The sequence below is a fragment of the Macaca nemestrina genome, chromosome 20 (genome assembly GCF_043159975.1).
Source record: "Macaca nemestrina isolate mMacNem1 chromosome 20, mMacNem.hap1, whole genome shotgun sequence".
In the NCBI taxonomy this organism is placed as follows: Eukaryota; Metazoa; Chordata; class Mammalia; order Primates; family Cercopithecidae; genus Macaca; species Macaca nemestrina.
The window spans coordinates 47,946,676-47,961,550 of record NC_092144.1 but is presented as its reverse complement, the minus strand read 5'-3'; the positions used below and the strand labels follow the sequence as shown (position 1 = coordinate 47,961,550).

The 14,875-nt window shown below is 51.0% G+C and overlaps 2 protein-coding genes across 9 annotated transcripts in view; both read left to right on the top strand.

Moving 5' to 3' along the window:
- Positions 1-284: 284 nt before the first annotated feature.
- LOC105495397 (galectin 7) lies at positions 285-2,368 on the top strand. The gene is made up of 4 exons (XM_071086617.1): positions 285-387; positions 767-855; positions 1,319-1,520; positions 2,200-2,368. The coding sequence occupies exons 1-4, from the start codon at positions 382-384 to the stop codon at positions 2,311-2,313; spliced, it is 411 nt and encodes a 136-aa protein (XP_070942718.1). The 5' UTR covers positions 285-381; the 3' UTR covers positions 2,314-2,368.
- A 283-nt stretch (positions 2,369-2,651) lies between these two features.
- The window catches only part of LOC105495400 (calpain 12), a 32,766-nt gene continuing 20,542 nt past the window's right edge, over positions 2,652-14,875 (top strand). For 4 of the 8 annotated variants that reach the window (XM_071086616.1, XM_071086611.1, XM_071086614.1 and 1 more), the window contains exons 1-2: positions 3,373-3,511; positions 14,126-14,247. Coding sequence is in view for 1 of the 8 variants with exons in the window: in XM_071086610.1 (XP_070942711.1) it covers positions 3,335-3,511 (177 nt within the window). In the remaining 7 variants the exon portion in view is untranslated. Of the gene's footprint in view, positions 3,512-9,815; positions 10,114-14,125; positions 14,248-14,875 lie in introns of those variants that run through there. The other 4 variants (XM_071086613.1, XM_011764874.2, XM_071086610.1 and 1 more) reach the window with 4 other exon arrangements.

Below are 14,875 nucleotides of genomic sequence, written 5' to 3'. Positions count from 1 at the left end.
TCTCAGGACCCAACATGTCTGTGTATAAAATAAGCATGAGAGACTCTCCTGCGTGCCAGGCAGTGGGAAGGCAGGGCTGGAGGGGCGGTGGCACGAGGAGCCTTCTCTGCTGTGAGTTTATTATTGTTAAACGGTCCCTCTTATTATCAGCTCCTCGGAGAAGGGCAGTGCACCCGGGCCCTGGTTGATGGAGGGGATCAGGGCCCCCAAGAAGAGGTGCCACTCCCGCTTCGCCAGGCTTGCCCCAGGGCCAGGGTCTGTGCCAGGTGTGGGTGGTGGGTGGGAAGGGATGGGGTGAGTCATCAGGGCCAGCCCTGCCCTGCTTTTATTTAAGGTCCCCAGCAGTCCCCAGCACCACGGCTGCCTGACCCTGTCCCAGCCATGTCCGTGAGTGCTCCAGGGGCCCAGGGCGGGGCCGAGTAGGGAGGGGGCTGGGGGCTCCTCTTTCAAAGGAGCAAGTGGGCAGTGGGTGCGCCACGGATGGGCCTGGGCTGTGGCCTCTGGGTGACCGCCCTTCCTGATTGTCCCCTCTACCTCTTTGTGGCTTCCTCTGGCTCCCTCTTTGAGGATTTTTCTGTTTTTCTGGGTCGCTCTCCCCATCTGTTTCTCTGTCTCTGGTCTCTTTCCTGCCTCTCTGCCACCCTTTTCTCTTCCACTGATTTCTGCCAGTCTCAGTCCTGGTCGACTCCTCTGAGGGGTGACCCACCTTCTGCCTCCCTCCTCAGTCTCACTGGCTCACAGTGGCCCCTGCACTCCACTCTTGCAGAACGCTCCCCACAAGTCCTTGCTGCCCGAGGGCATCCGCCCTGGCACGGTGCTGAGAATTCGTGGCTTGGTTCCTCCCAACGCCGGCAGGTGAGACCCCAGGCCCTAGGGGTAAAGGGTACAGGTCTCTAGGCTCAGCTGACCCCCAATTTTTGCAATCTAGAAATAGGGGACCTAGGCCATCTGTATCCACCAGGCTACGAGTCCGGGGCCATTTCTGACCTCAAATCTGATGTATTCACTTATTTGCCCCATGCAAATGGCGAGACTTTGGTCTAGGTGGTTTAGTTTTTGGTTGTTCGTTTGTGGTTTTTTTTTTGGTAAGATGAGGTCTTGCTATGTTGCCCAGGCTGGTCTTTAACTTCTGGGCCCAAGTGATCCTCCCTTCTCCACCTCCCAGAGTGCTGGGATTACAGGGTGAGCCACTGCACCCAGCCAACATTTCATTTACTTATTTATTCAAAGTGAATTGTAGACATCAGTATTCCTCACCTTCAACGTTTCTTGGTCTGGGTGGTTTCTGAGCCCTGACGGCCACCAACCCCACTTCCAGGTTCCACATAAACCTGCTGTGCGGGGAGGAGCAGGACTCCGATGCCGCCCTGCATTTCAACCCCCGGCTGGACACGTCAGAGGTGGTCTTCAACAGCAAGGAGCAAGGCTCCTGGGGCCGCGAGGAGCGCGGGCCTGGCGTTCCTTTCCAGCGCGGGCAGCCCTTCGAGGTGCTCATCATCGCGTCCGACGACGGCTTCAAGGTGCGTCTCTGAGACAGGGGCGTGGACGCCAAGACCTAGGTCCCTGGAGCAGAGGGTTGGGCAAAGCCAGGCTATTGGTAGAAGGCAGGGAGGTTGGGGCGGGGTGAGGGGGGTAGGGAAGGCGTGGCCAAGGCAGAGAATGGTGTCGTTCGACTCTCTCGCCTAAATAACTCCCACTTGGGTCAGAGAGACAGCAGGGTCAGGAGGAGGCGAGCACCAGCCCAGTGTCCAAGGGGTGGGCGTCCTAGCGGGAAGGCGTGGCCCTGACTCGCCATTCCAGACCCTACTCCCAGTTCATTCCTTCCTGAGGTCCGGGGTTTGAGGCATGGGAAAGAATGGGTTGGAGACAGCGCCCAGGAAGTCATCCTAGCTAAAGGGTTGGGGGGTGGAGGTGGCGGCAGATCCTCCGCCACCCAGACCTTACGCGAATTCACCTCCCTCCTCTGCGCTTTAATAGCGGGTAATGCTCTCGGAAATAAGAATATCCATTACCAAGACTAAAAAAGCCGTTTTTTACTGCGCCACCCAGTAAACTCGTTTGATTCTCACGCAAGAGTTAGAATGAACAATAGCCCCATTTTCCCAGTCGGGAAACTGAGGCCCAGAGGGGATGAGTGATTTTCCCCAGGGCCACCCAGCATGGGCCTCCGGAATCCTCACCACCGACCCTCCCCTGCAGGCCGTGGTTGGGGACGCCCAGTACCACCACTTCCGCCACCGCCTGCCGCTGGCGCGCGTGCGCCTGGTGGAGGTGGGTGGGGACGTGCAGCTGGACTCCGTGAAGATCTTCTGAGCAGAAGCCCAGGCGGGCCCGGGGCCTTGGGTGAAAAATAAAGCGTTAGCCCGCAGCGCGACTGTGTCTGTGTCCCATTCACTGAGATGAGCAAACTGAGGCCCAGAGAAGTGTGAGCAGTGACTCGGAGTTACACAGCGAATCCGAGCCGGGGGCGGGCTTTGAACCTGACTCTGTTTAGGACACTTTCTGCGAAGGCATGAGGGTCGCGATCTGGGAAGGAGTGGATCTGGGGCGTGTGCTGACGCAGCATTTGTGCAAAGCAAGCCAGGCCGAAATGTGGTCGGGCGGATCTGCTGGCGTTTGGGGCGCGGAGAGGCTCACCGCAGTCCTGGTGCCCCCACTGCAGATCTAAGGGGCGCCAACATGGGTCCATCTGCAAAGGGGGCGAATGAGTCCCACCTTTCTGGTCATTCGTGGGCCCCAATCCTACGCGTGGAAAGCGTGTTATAATGTCCCTGGGTCCCGTATCCCCCTGCAGCTCATCTCTCTCACCCTCTTTTCTCCTGGCCTCCCGCCCGCAGAGACGTCCTGGGTGGGGCTGGGAAGCCCGACCTGCGTCTCACGGCTCCCGCTGTGAGTACCCGCCTGCGCACCCTCGGGACAGACGCGAAGGCAGCGGCCCTGGCTCTGCGGAGCAGCGGGGGAGGTCTCGAAGGGCAGCGCGGGGTTTCCGTGGCGCAGCGAGCCCCATTCCCGCGCGCCCTCCACTCTCCCCTACGGTCCCGACCCCGGCCCTAGTCCTGGTTACTGTGACAGACGGGGAAGCAGATGCCAAGTGCAGCCCTGGGCCCAGTTTGGCTTTCAGGGTTCAGGGCGTCGCTGGGGCTCCCCTTAATGGCGAGGAGGGGGAGAGGCTGGGCGCACTGTGCGCCCCGAGCCCGCACCCTCGGCGAAGCACCCTGCAGCGGCCGCGGGTCTCAGGTGCGGACAGTGAAGCCAGCCCAGGGCTGCAATCAGAAGCTGCACGTGGGTGCTCGGGGCCGGCTGTTCCGGAACCTTCATCCGGAGCCACGCCTTGATGAGCGCGCCGGGACTTGGGCCTCGTTCCCCGCCTTTGAGCCTCCGACTCCTTGGCGGTCGCCGCCGGCATTGCATCCTGGACCGAGGCGGACGCAGGAAGCTGGTGTGGTTCCTGGCCTGGCCTGAATCTGATTCTGGAGTCGGGTGGGGACGCCAGGTTCGCTGCAGGGCCCAGGTGCGTTCAGGACCCGGGGTTTTCTGCCCCTGCGACCCTCGGGCTGGGCGGTCCCTTCCCGCGTTCGGCCCTGGAGTGAGTGGGCGGCGGTCAGGAGGGAGCCCCGCTCAGGTGAGGAGACCTGGAAGAGGCCGGGTTCTCCTAGTCCTCCGGGGCTCCTGCATGAATGAGTTCGCTCTTATTTCATTTGGCTGTGACGAGTGGTTTCAAAATACTATTTTTTTTTCCGTAAAGATAACATATGCGTGTGGTACATATTTCAAAACATACAGTGAAATGAACATATTATTGGCACAAGTGGTGAATGTGGTTGGGTCTTCGGATTAGATGGTAGCGATCCAGCCGTGTTAATGTACCGATTTTCACCGTGCCCGACAGTGTACATGTGGGAACCTGTCCCTGTTTGTGGAAAACATAGTTAGATATTTGGAGGTGCACCATGTTTGCGACTTATTCTCAAATGGTTTGCCGAAAATGGAGATTTGGAGCTGGGCGCGATGCCTCAGGCCTGTAATCCCAGCATTTTGGAAGGCTGATGTCAGAGCCTCGCTTGAGGCCAGGTGTATGAGACCAGCCTTGATAATATAGCAACAGCCCGATCACTACAGAAAATTTAAATATATAACAAACGGAGATTTATACTTTTTTTGGTATGTTTGTCATTTATAAACGCGTATATATGTATATGCACATATATGTACACATACATCTATCCTCTTTACTGGCAGAATACTGCTGTTTCCCTGGTCTTCATTTCATGTGTATCTTTCAGAAAATCCCCTGTGGACCTCTGCTCATATGCACGGGTAGTTTCTTCCCCTCCTTGCATAAATGGTAGCACCCTCCACCCACTGTACCGTGTTCATGGCTTAGGAACGTGAGTCCCAGCAACATTCCCTGAGTTCCTTCTGTGTGGAGCCACTGCGCTAACCATTCCTTCAATCCCCCATACAACCTTCTGAAGGAGATCCTCTATGCATGGTTTCCCAATGAGGAATTTGATGGCAACGAAAGTTGAGTGACTTGGTTCAAGGTCGCACGCACATCAGGTAGATGGTGGACCCAAGTGAATGTGATTCCTCTCCTTAGGGTCTTAGCCTCTAGAAATTACATTTGGTTTGCTTTCATTTATTACTTTATACTTGTGTGTGTATCTCTCTCTCTTTTTTTTTTTTTTGAGATGGAGCCTTGCTCTGTCGCCCAGGCTGGAGTGCAGTGATACTATCTCCGCGCACTGCAAGCTCCGCCTCCCGGGTTCACGCCATTCTCCTGCCTCAGCCTCCTCAGTAGCTGGGAATATAGGCACCCACCACCGCACCTGGCTAATTTTTTGTATTTTTAGTAGAGATGGGGTTTCACCATGTTAGCCAGGATGGTCTCCATCTCTTGACTCCGTGATCCACCCGCCTTGGCCTCCCAAAGTGCTGGGATTACAGACGTGAGCCACTGCACCGGCCTTTTTTTGTTTGTTTGTTTTTGAGAGAGTCTTGCTGTATCACCCAGGCTAGAATGCAGGGGCGCAATCTTAGCTCACTGCAACCTCCACTTCCCGGGTTCAAGTGATTCTCCTGTCTCATCCTCCCGAGTCGTTGGGATTACATTTGTGTGCACCATGCCTGGCTAATTTTTGTATTTTTAGTAGAAACAGGGTTTCACCATGTTGGTCAGGCTGGTCTTGAACTCCTGACCTCAGGTGATCCACCCACCTCAGCCTCCCAAAGTGCAGGGATTACAGTTGTGAGCCACTGCAGCCAGCCACTTTTTATATATTTTTCTTTTTCTTTTTCTTTCTTTTTTCTTTTTTTTTTTTTTTGAGACGGAGTCTTGCTCTGTCACCCAGGCTGGAGTGCAGTGGCCAGATCTCAGCTCACTGCAAGCTCCGCCTCCCAGGTTCACGCCATTCTCCTGTCTCAGCCTCCTGAGTAGCTGGGACTACAGGCGCCCGCCACCTCGCCCGGCTAGTTTTTTGTATTTTTTTTTAGTAGAGACGGGGTTTCACCGTGTTAGCCAGGATGGTCTCGATCTCCTGACCTCGTGATCCACCCGTCTCGGCCTCCCAAAGTGCTGGGATTACAGGCTTGAGCCACCGTATATTTTTCAAAGACAACATCTTGCTCTATCACACCCAGGCTGGAGTGCAGTGGCATGATCCCAGCTCACTGAAGCCTCGACTTTCAAGGCTCAAGCAATCCTCCTGACTCAGCCTCCAAAGGAGCTGGGACTGCAGGCACGCACCACCATTCCTGGCTAATTTTTAAAACTTTTTTGTAGGGACAGGGTCACTCAACCTTTGGGGGCATCAAATTCCTCACTGGGAATTTTCCCAATTGGGAACTCAAGGAAGGGTTGGCACAGTGGCTACACACAGTAGGAACTCCTAGACTCAAGCAGTCCTCCTGCCTCAGCCTCCCAAAGTGCTAGGAACACAGGCGTGAGCCACCTCACCTAGCCTTGGTGGTGTTTTTTGTTTTTTTGTTTTGCTTTTTGTTGTTTTTTTGAGACAGAGTCTCGCTCTGTTGCCCAGGCTGGAGTTCAGTGGCACAGTCTCGGCTCACTGCAAGCTCTGCCTCCTGGGTTCACGCCATTCTCCTGCCTCAGTGTCCCAAGTAGCTGGAACTACAGGCGCCCGTCAACCTTGGTGTTTTTAATATCAACTTCATTAATATGTCATTTACACACAGTAAAATAATTCTTCCTTTTAAACTGTACAGTTTTAAAAGGGTGGCTCACGCCTATAAACCCAGCCCTTTGGAAGGCCGAGGCAAGTGGATCACCTGAGGTCAGGAGTTCGAGACCAGCCTGGTCAACATGGTGAAACCCTGTGTCTACTAAAAATACAAAAATTAGCTGGGCGTGGTGGCGCACACCTGTAATCCCAGCTACTACAGGACTGAGGCAGGAGGATCGCTTGAACCTGGGAGGCAGAGGTTGCAGTGACCCGAGATGGTGCCACTGCACTCCAGCCTGGGCAACAGAGCGAGACTCCATCTCAAAAAAATAAATACAAAAATTTTTAAAAAGTGTACATTTCTGTGAATTTAGACAAAGACATCCATTGTGTGGCCACCATGATCAAGGTACAGTCTAATTGTGAGATTTCCTCACCCCTCCCAGCCACACCCCTGGTGCCTGGGTGGTGACCACTCATCCGCTCTCAAGCTTCTTAAATTACTTTTTCCCTGCTCTAAAACTTGGTGGAGGCTGGGCGCGGTGGCCCTCACCTGTAATTCCAGTACTTTGGGAGGCTGAGGTGCGTGGATCACCTGAGGTCAGGAGTTCAAGACCAGCCTGGCCAACATGGTGAAAACCTGTCTCTACTGAAAATACAAAAATTATTTGGGCATGGTGGTGCATGCCTCTAGTCCCAGCTACTTGGGAGGCTGAGGCAGGAGACTCGCTTGAACTTGGGAGGCAGAGGTTGCAGGGAGTCGAGATCATGGCACTGCACTCCAGCCTGGGGGACAGAGCAAGACTCTGTCTCTAAATAAATAAATAAATAAGTAGATAAATTTGGGTAGAAAAGTATAGTACTCTTTTTGTAAAAGTCTGGCTACTTCTGCTTAGCATACATAATGTTTTAGGTTCATTCATGTGTTTTCTTCATGTAGTTCATTTCTTTGGGTTGTAATCCACTGTGTGAACCTGAGTTTGCTGATCTGTTCACGTGTTGATGGACACGTGAGTTGTTGCCAGTGTGGTTGATTATGAATAAAGATTGTATGAAAAGTCTTTGATGTTTTGGCCGGGTGCGGTGGCTCAAGCTTGTAATCCCAGCACTTTGGGAGGCCGAGACGGGCGGATCACGAGGTCAGGAGATCGAGACCATCCTAGCTAACACTGTGAAACCCCGTCTCCACTAAAAAATACAAAAAACTAGCCAGGCGAGGTGGGGGGGCGCCTGTAGTCCCAGCTACTCGGGAGGCTGAGGCAGGAGAATGGCGTGAACCCGGGAGGCGGAGCGTGCAGTGAGCCGAGATCTGGCCACTGCACTCCAGCCTGGGTGACAGAGCAAGACTCCGTCTCAAAAAAAAAAAAAAAACAGACAAGTCTTTGATGTTTTTATTTCTTTTGGATCAATACCCAGGAGTATACCTGTGTCATATAAGTGTACGTTTAAGTTTATTTATTTATTTATTATTATTATTTGAGCCAGGGTCTCTCTCTGTCACTGAGGCTGGAATGCAGTGGCACCACCATAGCTCACTGCAGCCTCCAACTGGGCTCAAGCAATCCTTCTGCCTCAGCCTCTAGCGTAGCTGGGACTATGGGTATGTTCCACTATGCCTAGCTAAGTTTAATTTAATTAACTAATTATTTTTTATTTATTTATTTTTTTGAGACGGAGTCTTGCTCTGTCACCAGGCTGGAGTACAGTGGCACGATCTCGGGTCACTGCAACAACCTCTGACTCCCTGGTTCAAGCGATTCTCCTGTCTCAGCCTCCTGAGTAGCTGGAATTACAGGTGCGCGCCACCACACCCGGCTAATTTTTGTATTTTTAGTAAAGACGGGGTTTCACCATGTTAGCCAAGATGGTCTCGATCTCCTGACCTAGTGATCCACCTGCCTCCGCCTCCCAAAGTGCTGGGATTATAGGCGTGAGCCACCGCGCCCAGCCTATGCCTGGCTAATTTTTGTGTTTTTAGTAGAGGCAGGGTTTCACCATATTGGCCAGGCTGGTCTTGAATTTCTGACCTCAGGTTATCCACCTGCCTCAGCCTCCCAAAGTGCTGGGATTACAGGCATGAGCTACCACGCCCAGCCTAATTTTTAAATTTTTTTTTTAGGGGCAGGGTCTCACTGTATTCTCCAGGTTGGTCTCAAACTCCTGGGCTCAAGCAGTCCTCCTACCTCAGCCTCTCAAGATGGTGTGATTACAGGCACGAGTCACTTTGCCCCGCCCAATATGCTTACCTTTATAAGAAACTTCAGGCCGGGCCGGTGGCTCACGCCTGTAATCCCAGCACTTTGGGAGGCCGAGATGGGCGGATCACAAGGTCAGGAGATTGAGACCATCCTGGCTAACACTGTGAAACCCCGTCTCTACTAAAAATACAAAAAATTAGCCGGGCATAGTGGCGGGCGCCTGTAGTCCTAGCTACTCGGGAGGCTGAGGCAGGAGAATGGCATGAACCCCGGAGGCGGAGCTTGCAGTGAGCCAAGATTGGGCCACCGCACTCCAGCCTGGGTGACTGAGCAAGACTGCGTCTCAAAAAAAAAAAAAAAAAAAAGAAAAACGTCTAATTGGGATGACATTCATTTTATCAGTTATTTTTTCTGTTATGTTGTGTGCTTTTGTGACCTGCTTAAATCTTTGCTTAAGAAAGCTTCATGAGAAACATTTATCACAAAGATTTCTTTTTATGTTTTATTGTGGAAAGTTTATAGTTTTAGCATTTAAGTTTAGTTTTTTAACTTTATTTATTTATTTATTTTGAGATGGAATTTCACTCTTGTCACCTAGGCTGGAGTGCAGTGGCACGATCTTGGCTCACTGCAACCTCCACCTCCCGGGTTCAAGCGATTCTCCTGCCTCAGCTCCCTAAGTATCTGGGACTACAGGCGCCCGCCACCACGCCCGGCTAATTTTTGTATTTTTAGTAGAGACAGGGTTTCACCACGTTGGCCAAGCTGTTCTTGAACTCCTGACCTCAGGTGATCCACCCACCTCGGCCTCCCAAAGTGCTGGGATTACAGGAGTGAGTCACGTCACCCGGCCTAACTTTAGTTAATTTTTGTCTCATTAGTTAATACATTGTTTCTAGTTAATTTTTAGTTATTTTTAGTTAATTTTTGTGTGTGGTACAAGTTAAGGATCAAGGTTCTTTTCTCACTCTATAGATGTCTAGTTATTTCACCCCATTTGTTGAAGTGACTTATCTTTTCTCCTCATTGATTTATATTGGCAGTTTTGTTAAAAATTAATTGACCATTTTTGTTGTTTTAAATCTGCAGTTAATCATTCTTCTGATTCCTTATTTTATGTATCTATCCTTATCTTGATAGCGTATTCCTGATTACTGTAGCTTTATAGTGGGTCTTTCTCTCTCTCTCTCTCTTTTTTTTTTTTAAGACGGAGTCTCTCTCTGTCACCCAGGCTGGAGTGCAGTGGCACGATCACGGCTCATGGCAACCTCTGCCTCCTGAGTTCAAGCAATTCTCCTGCCTCAGCCTCCCGAGTAGCTGGGATTACAGGTGCCCACCACCACGCCCTGCTACTTTTTGTATTTTTAGCAGAGATGGGGTTTCACCATGTTGGTCAGGCTGGTCTTGAGCTCCTGACCTCAGGTAATCTGCCCACCTCAGCCTCCCAAAGTGCTGGCATTACAGGCAAGAGCCACTGCGTCCGGCCTCTTTTTTCTTTTTTTGAGACAGGATCTCACTCTGTTTCCCAAGCTGGAGCGCAGTGGTGCAATCACAGCTCACTGCAGTCTCAGCCTCCTGGGCTCACCCTCCTAAGTAGCTGGGACTACAGGCACATGCCACCACGCCCAGCTAATGTCTGTACTTTTTGGAGAGACACGGTCTCACCACGTTGCCCAGGCTGGTCTGGAATTCCTGGGCTCAAGCCATCCACCCACCTTGGCCTCCCAAAGTGAATAGTGAGTCTTCTTCTTCTTCTCTTTTTTTTTTTTTTTTTTTTTTTGAGACGGAGTCTTGCTCAGTCGCCCAGGCTGGAGTGCATCTCGGCTCACTACAAGCTCCGCCTCCCGGGTTCATGCCATTCTCCTGCCTCAGCCTCCCAAGTAGCTGGGACTACAGGCACCTGCCACTACGCCCGGCTAATTTTTATATTTTTAGCAGAGACGGAGGTTCACTGTGTTTGCCAGGGTGGTCCCAATCTCGTGACCTCGGGATCTGCCCGTCTTGGCCTCTCGAAGTGCTGGGATTACAGGCGTGAGCCACCATGCCCGGCCCTTTTTTTTTTTTTTATTGAGACAGAGTCTCACTCTGTCGCCAAAGGCTAGAGTGCAGTGGCACGATCTTGGCTCACAGCAACCTCCACCTCTGGGTTCAAGAGATTCTCCTGCCTCAGCCTCCTGAGTAGCTGGGATTACAGGTATGTACCACCATGCCCAGCTAATTTTTATATTTTTAATAGAGATGGGGTTTCACCATGTTGGCCAGACTGGTCTCTAACTCCTGACCTCAGGTGATCCACCCACCTCGGCCTCCCAAAGTGCTGGGATTACAGGTGTGAGTCACTGCACACAGCCCAATTTTGTTGATCTTTTCTTTTCTTTTTTTGAGACAAGAGTCTCACTCTGTCACCCAGGCTGGAGTGCAGTGGCTCGATCTTGACTCACTGCAACCTCCACCTCCCGGGTTCAAGTAACTCTCCTGCCTCAGCCTCCCGAGTAGCTGGGACTACAGGCAGGTGCCACCACACCTGGCTAATTTTTGTATTTTCAGTAGAGATGGGGTTTTGCCACGTTGGCCGAGCTGGTCTCAAACTCCAGATCTCAGGTGGTCCACCTGCCTCAGTCTCCTAATATGCTGGGATTACAGGCGAGCCACCGTGCCCAGCCCAATCCTCTCTCTCTCTTTTTTTTTTTTTTTTTTTGAGATGGAGTCTTGCTCTGTTGCCCAGGCTAGAGTGCAGTAGCATGATCTCGGCTCACTGCAACCTCTGCCTCCCGGGTTCAAGTGATTCTGCTGCCTCAGCCTCCCGAGTAGCTGGGAATACAGGTGCCTGCCACCATGCCTGGCTAATTTGTATTTTTAGTAGAGACGGGGTTTCAGCCATATTGGCCAGGCTGGTCTTGAACTCCTGACCTTGTGATCTGCCCGTCTCAGCCTCCCAAAGTGTTGGGACTACAGGCATGTGCCACTGCGCCCGGCTTCTCCCTATCTCTTAAAAACAAAACAACAACAACAACAACAACAAAAAACAGAGGAGACTGAGGCAAAGCAAAGTTTTAAGTTTTTAAATAATAACAGTAATTATTATTATTATTATTATTATTATTATTATTATTAATTTCGAGAGAAGGTCTCACTCCGTTGCCCAGGCTGGAGTGCAGTGGTGCAGTCTCAGCTCACTGCAACCCCCGCTTCCCGTCCTCAAGCCATCCTCCCACTTGCGCCTCCAGAGTAGCTGGAACTACAGTCACACACCACCATGCCCAGCTAATTTTTGTATTTTTTCTAGAGACAGAGTTTCACCACATTGCCCAGGCTGATTTCAAACTCCTGCACTCTAGGGGTCTGCCTGGGTCGGCCTCCCAAAGTGCTGGCATTACAGGTGTAAGCCACCATGCCCAGTCAAGGGGAAGTTTTTAAAGGCAAAATGAGGAGGATTACATACATTGTTTTGAATCAATTATCCTTGGCTACAAGACTTGATAACAAAGGTGGCATCAGTTCAAGGTTGGACAGGCAGTCACTGAACAAAAGTGCTTTCTGTGTAACGTTGCTGCGGACTTTGTGCGAGGTTGTGGTTTTTGGAGAGTCTTTCGCAATCATTCCTATCAGGCATTTGTGCATGAGCAACCTCCTTTCATGACCTTCCCCGGTTCCTTTATTTATTTATTTATTTATTTTGAGACAGAGTTTCACTCTTGTTGTCCAGGCTGGAGTGCAATGGTGCGATCTCTGCAACCTCTGCCTCCTGGGTTCCAGTAATTCTCCTACCTCAGCCTCCTGAGTATCTGGGATTACAGGCGCCCACCATCAGTCCGGGCTAATTTTGTGTATTTTTAGTAGAGACAGGGTTTCACCATGTTGGCCAGGCTGGTCTCCAACACTGGACCTCAGGTGATCCACCCACCTCGGCCTCCCAAAGTGCTAGGATTACAGGCGTGAGCCACCACACCTGGCCCAGTCTCTGGTTTTCTATATGGTCATCCATATGGTCTTAAGTTCTAAGAAATGCATGGCTAAGCAATTTCATCAGGGTGTGAGCATCATAAAGTGACTTATGCAAACCTAGGTGATACAGCCCACCCCAGCCCTAGGCTGTATGAAGTAGCCTATAGCTCATAAGCTACAAGCATGCACAGCATTTAACTGTACTGAACACAGTGGGCAACTGTAACACAATGGTAAGTATTCATGTATATAAACATATCTGAACATTAAAGAGGTACAGTAAAACTAAGGTATAAAAGATGACAGATGGGCCAGGCACCCCAATTCATTCCTGTAATCCTAGCACTTTGGGAGGCTGAGGTGGGCGGATCACTTGAGGTCAGAAGTTCGAAACCAGCCTGGCCAACATGGTGAAACCGCGTCTCTGCTAAAAATACAAAGAAGTTTGGGCCAGGCACGGTGACTCACACATGGTGGCTCACAGGCATGATAGCGCCACCATGCCTGGCTAATTTTTGTATTTTTAATAGAGACGGGGTTTCCATGTTGGCCAGGCTGGTCTTGAACTGACCTCAGGTGATCCCGCTCACCTCAGCCTCCCAAGGTGCTGGGATTACAGGCGTGAGCCACTGCGCCTGGCATTTTTTATGTTTTTTTTGGGGGGGGATGCGATGTTAATCCCAGCACCTTGGGAGGCCGATGAGGACGGATCACGAGGTCAGGAGTTCGAGACCATCCTGGCTAGCATGGTGAAACCCCGTCTCTACTAAAAACACAAAATTTAGCCAGGCATGGTGTCGTGTGCCTGTAATGCCAGCTACTTGGGAGGCTGAGGCAGAAGAATCACTTGAACCTGGGAGGTGGGGGTTGCAGTGAGCCAAGATCATGCCACTGCACTCCAGCCTGGACAATAGATAGAGACTCTCTGAAAACAAAACAAAACAAAGCAAAAACAAAGAAGTTAGCCAGGTGTGGTGGTGGATGCCTGTAATCCCAGCTACTTGGGAGGCTGAGGCAGGAGGATCGCTTGAACCCGGGAGGTGGAGGTTGCCGTGAGCGGAGATCATGCCACTGTAGTCCAGCCTGGGTGACAGAGTGAGACTCCATCTCAGAAAATAAATAAATAAAAGATGACAAGTTGTACACCTATATGGGACACTTACCGTGAATGGAGCTTGCAGGACTGCACGTTGCTCCAGGTGTCAATGAGTGAGTGGTGAGTGAATGTGAAGGCTAGGACAGTACTGTATACTCCTGTAGACTTTATCTCTTAGGCTACCCTAAATTAAAAAAAAAAAAAAGGAATTGTGCTACAACATTGTGATGACTGCAGCATCACTAGGTGATAGGAGTTGTTCGGCTTCATTGTAATTTTATGGAGCATTGTCGCATGTGTGGTCCATCACTGACTGAAACGTCGTTATGCGGCACCTGACTGCGTATGTTACATAGTCAGGGATACAGGCCAGGTGTGGTGGCTCACGCCTGGAATCCCAGCATTTTGGGAGGCCGAGGTGGGATGACCGCTAGAGGCCAGGAGTTTGAGACCAGCCTGGGCAACATAGTGAGACCTTGTCTCTACAAGAAACAAAAACAAAATTGAAAATTATCCAGGTGTGGTGGTGCATACCTGTAGTCCCAGCTATTAGGGAAGGTGAGGCAGGGGGACTGCTTGAGACTGGGAGTCTGAGGTTACAATGGGTTATGATCATGCCACTGCACTCCAACCTGAGTGACAGAGCAAGAGCATGTCTCTAAAAAAATACAGTGCTGTATAACTTTTTTTTTTTTTTTTTTTTTTAGATGGAATCTTACTCTGCTACTCAGGCTGGAATGCAGTGGCACAATCTCGGCTCACTGCAACCTCTACTTCCTGGGTTCAAGTGATTCTCCTGCCTCAGCCTTCCAAGAAGCTGGAATTACAGGTACCTGCCACCATGCCGGGCTAATTTTTGTATTTTTAGTAGAGATAGGTTTCCATGTTGGCCAAGCTGGTCTTGAACTGACCTCAGGTGATCCCCCCGACCCCAGCCTCGCAAGGTGGTGGGATTACAGGTGTGAGCCACTGCGCGTGGCATTTTTTTTTGTTTGTTTTGTTTTGTTTTGTTTTGAGACAGAGTCTCGCTCTGGAGCTCAATAGCACGATCTCGGCTCACTGCAACCTCCACCTTTCAGGTTCAAGCCATTCTCTTGTCTCAGCCTCCTGAGTAGCTGGGACTAAAGACACGCACCATCACACCCAGCTAATTTTTTTGTTATTTATTTATTTATTTATTTATTTATTGAGATGGAGTCTTGCTCTGTCGCCCAGGTTAGAGTGCAGTGGCGTGATCTCGGCTCACTGCAACCTCCACCACCTGGGTTCAAGCCATTCTCCTGCCTCAGCCTCCTGAATACTTAGGACTACAGGCACCTGCCATCATGCCTGGTTAAGTTTTGTATTTTTGTAGAGACAGGGTTTTACCATGTTGACCATGCTGGTCTCAAATTCCTGACCTCAAGTGATCCTCCCGCCTCGGCCTCCCAAAGTGCTGGGTTACAGGCGTGAGCCAC

Coding starts and splice junctions, on each gene's coding strand:
- LOC105495397 (XM_071086617.1), top strand. Junction 856..1,318: donor GTTCCTCCCAACGCCGGCAG/GTGAGACCCCAG, acceptor CCCCACTTCCAG/GTTCCACATAAACCTGCTGT. Junction 1,521..2,199: donor CGTCCGACGACGGCTTCAAG/GTGCGTCTCTGA, acceptor CCTCCCCTGCAG/GCCGTGGTTGGGGACGCCCA.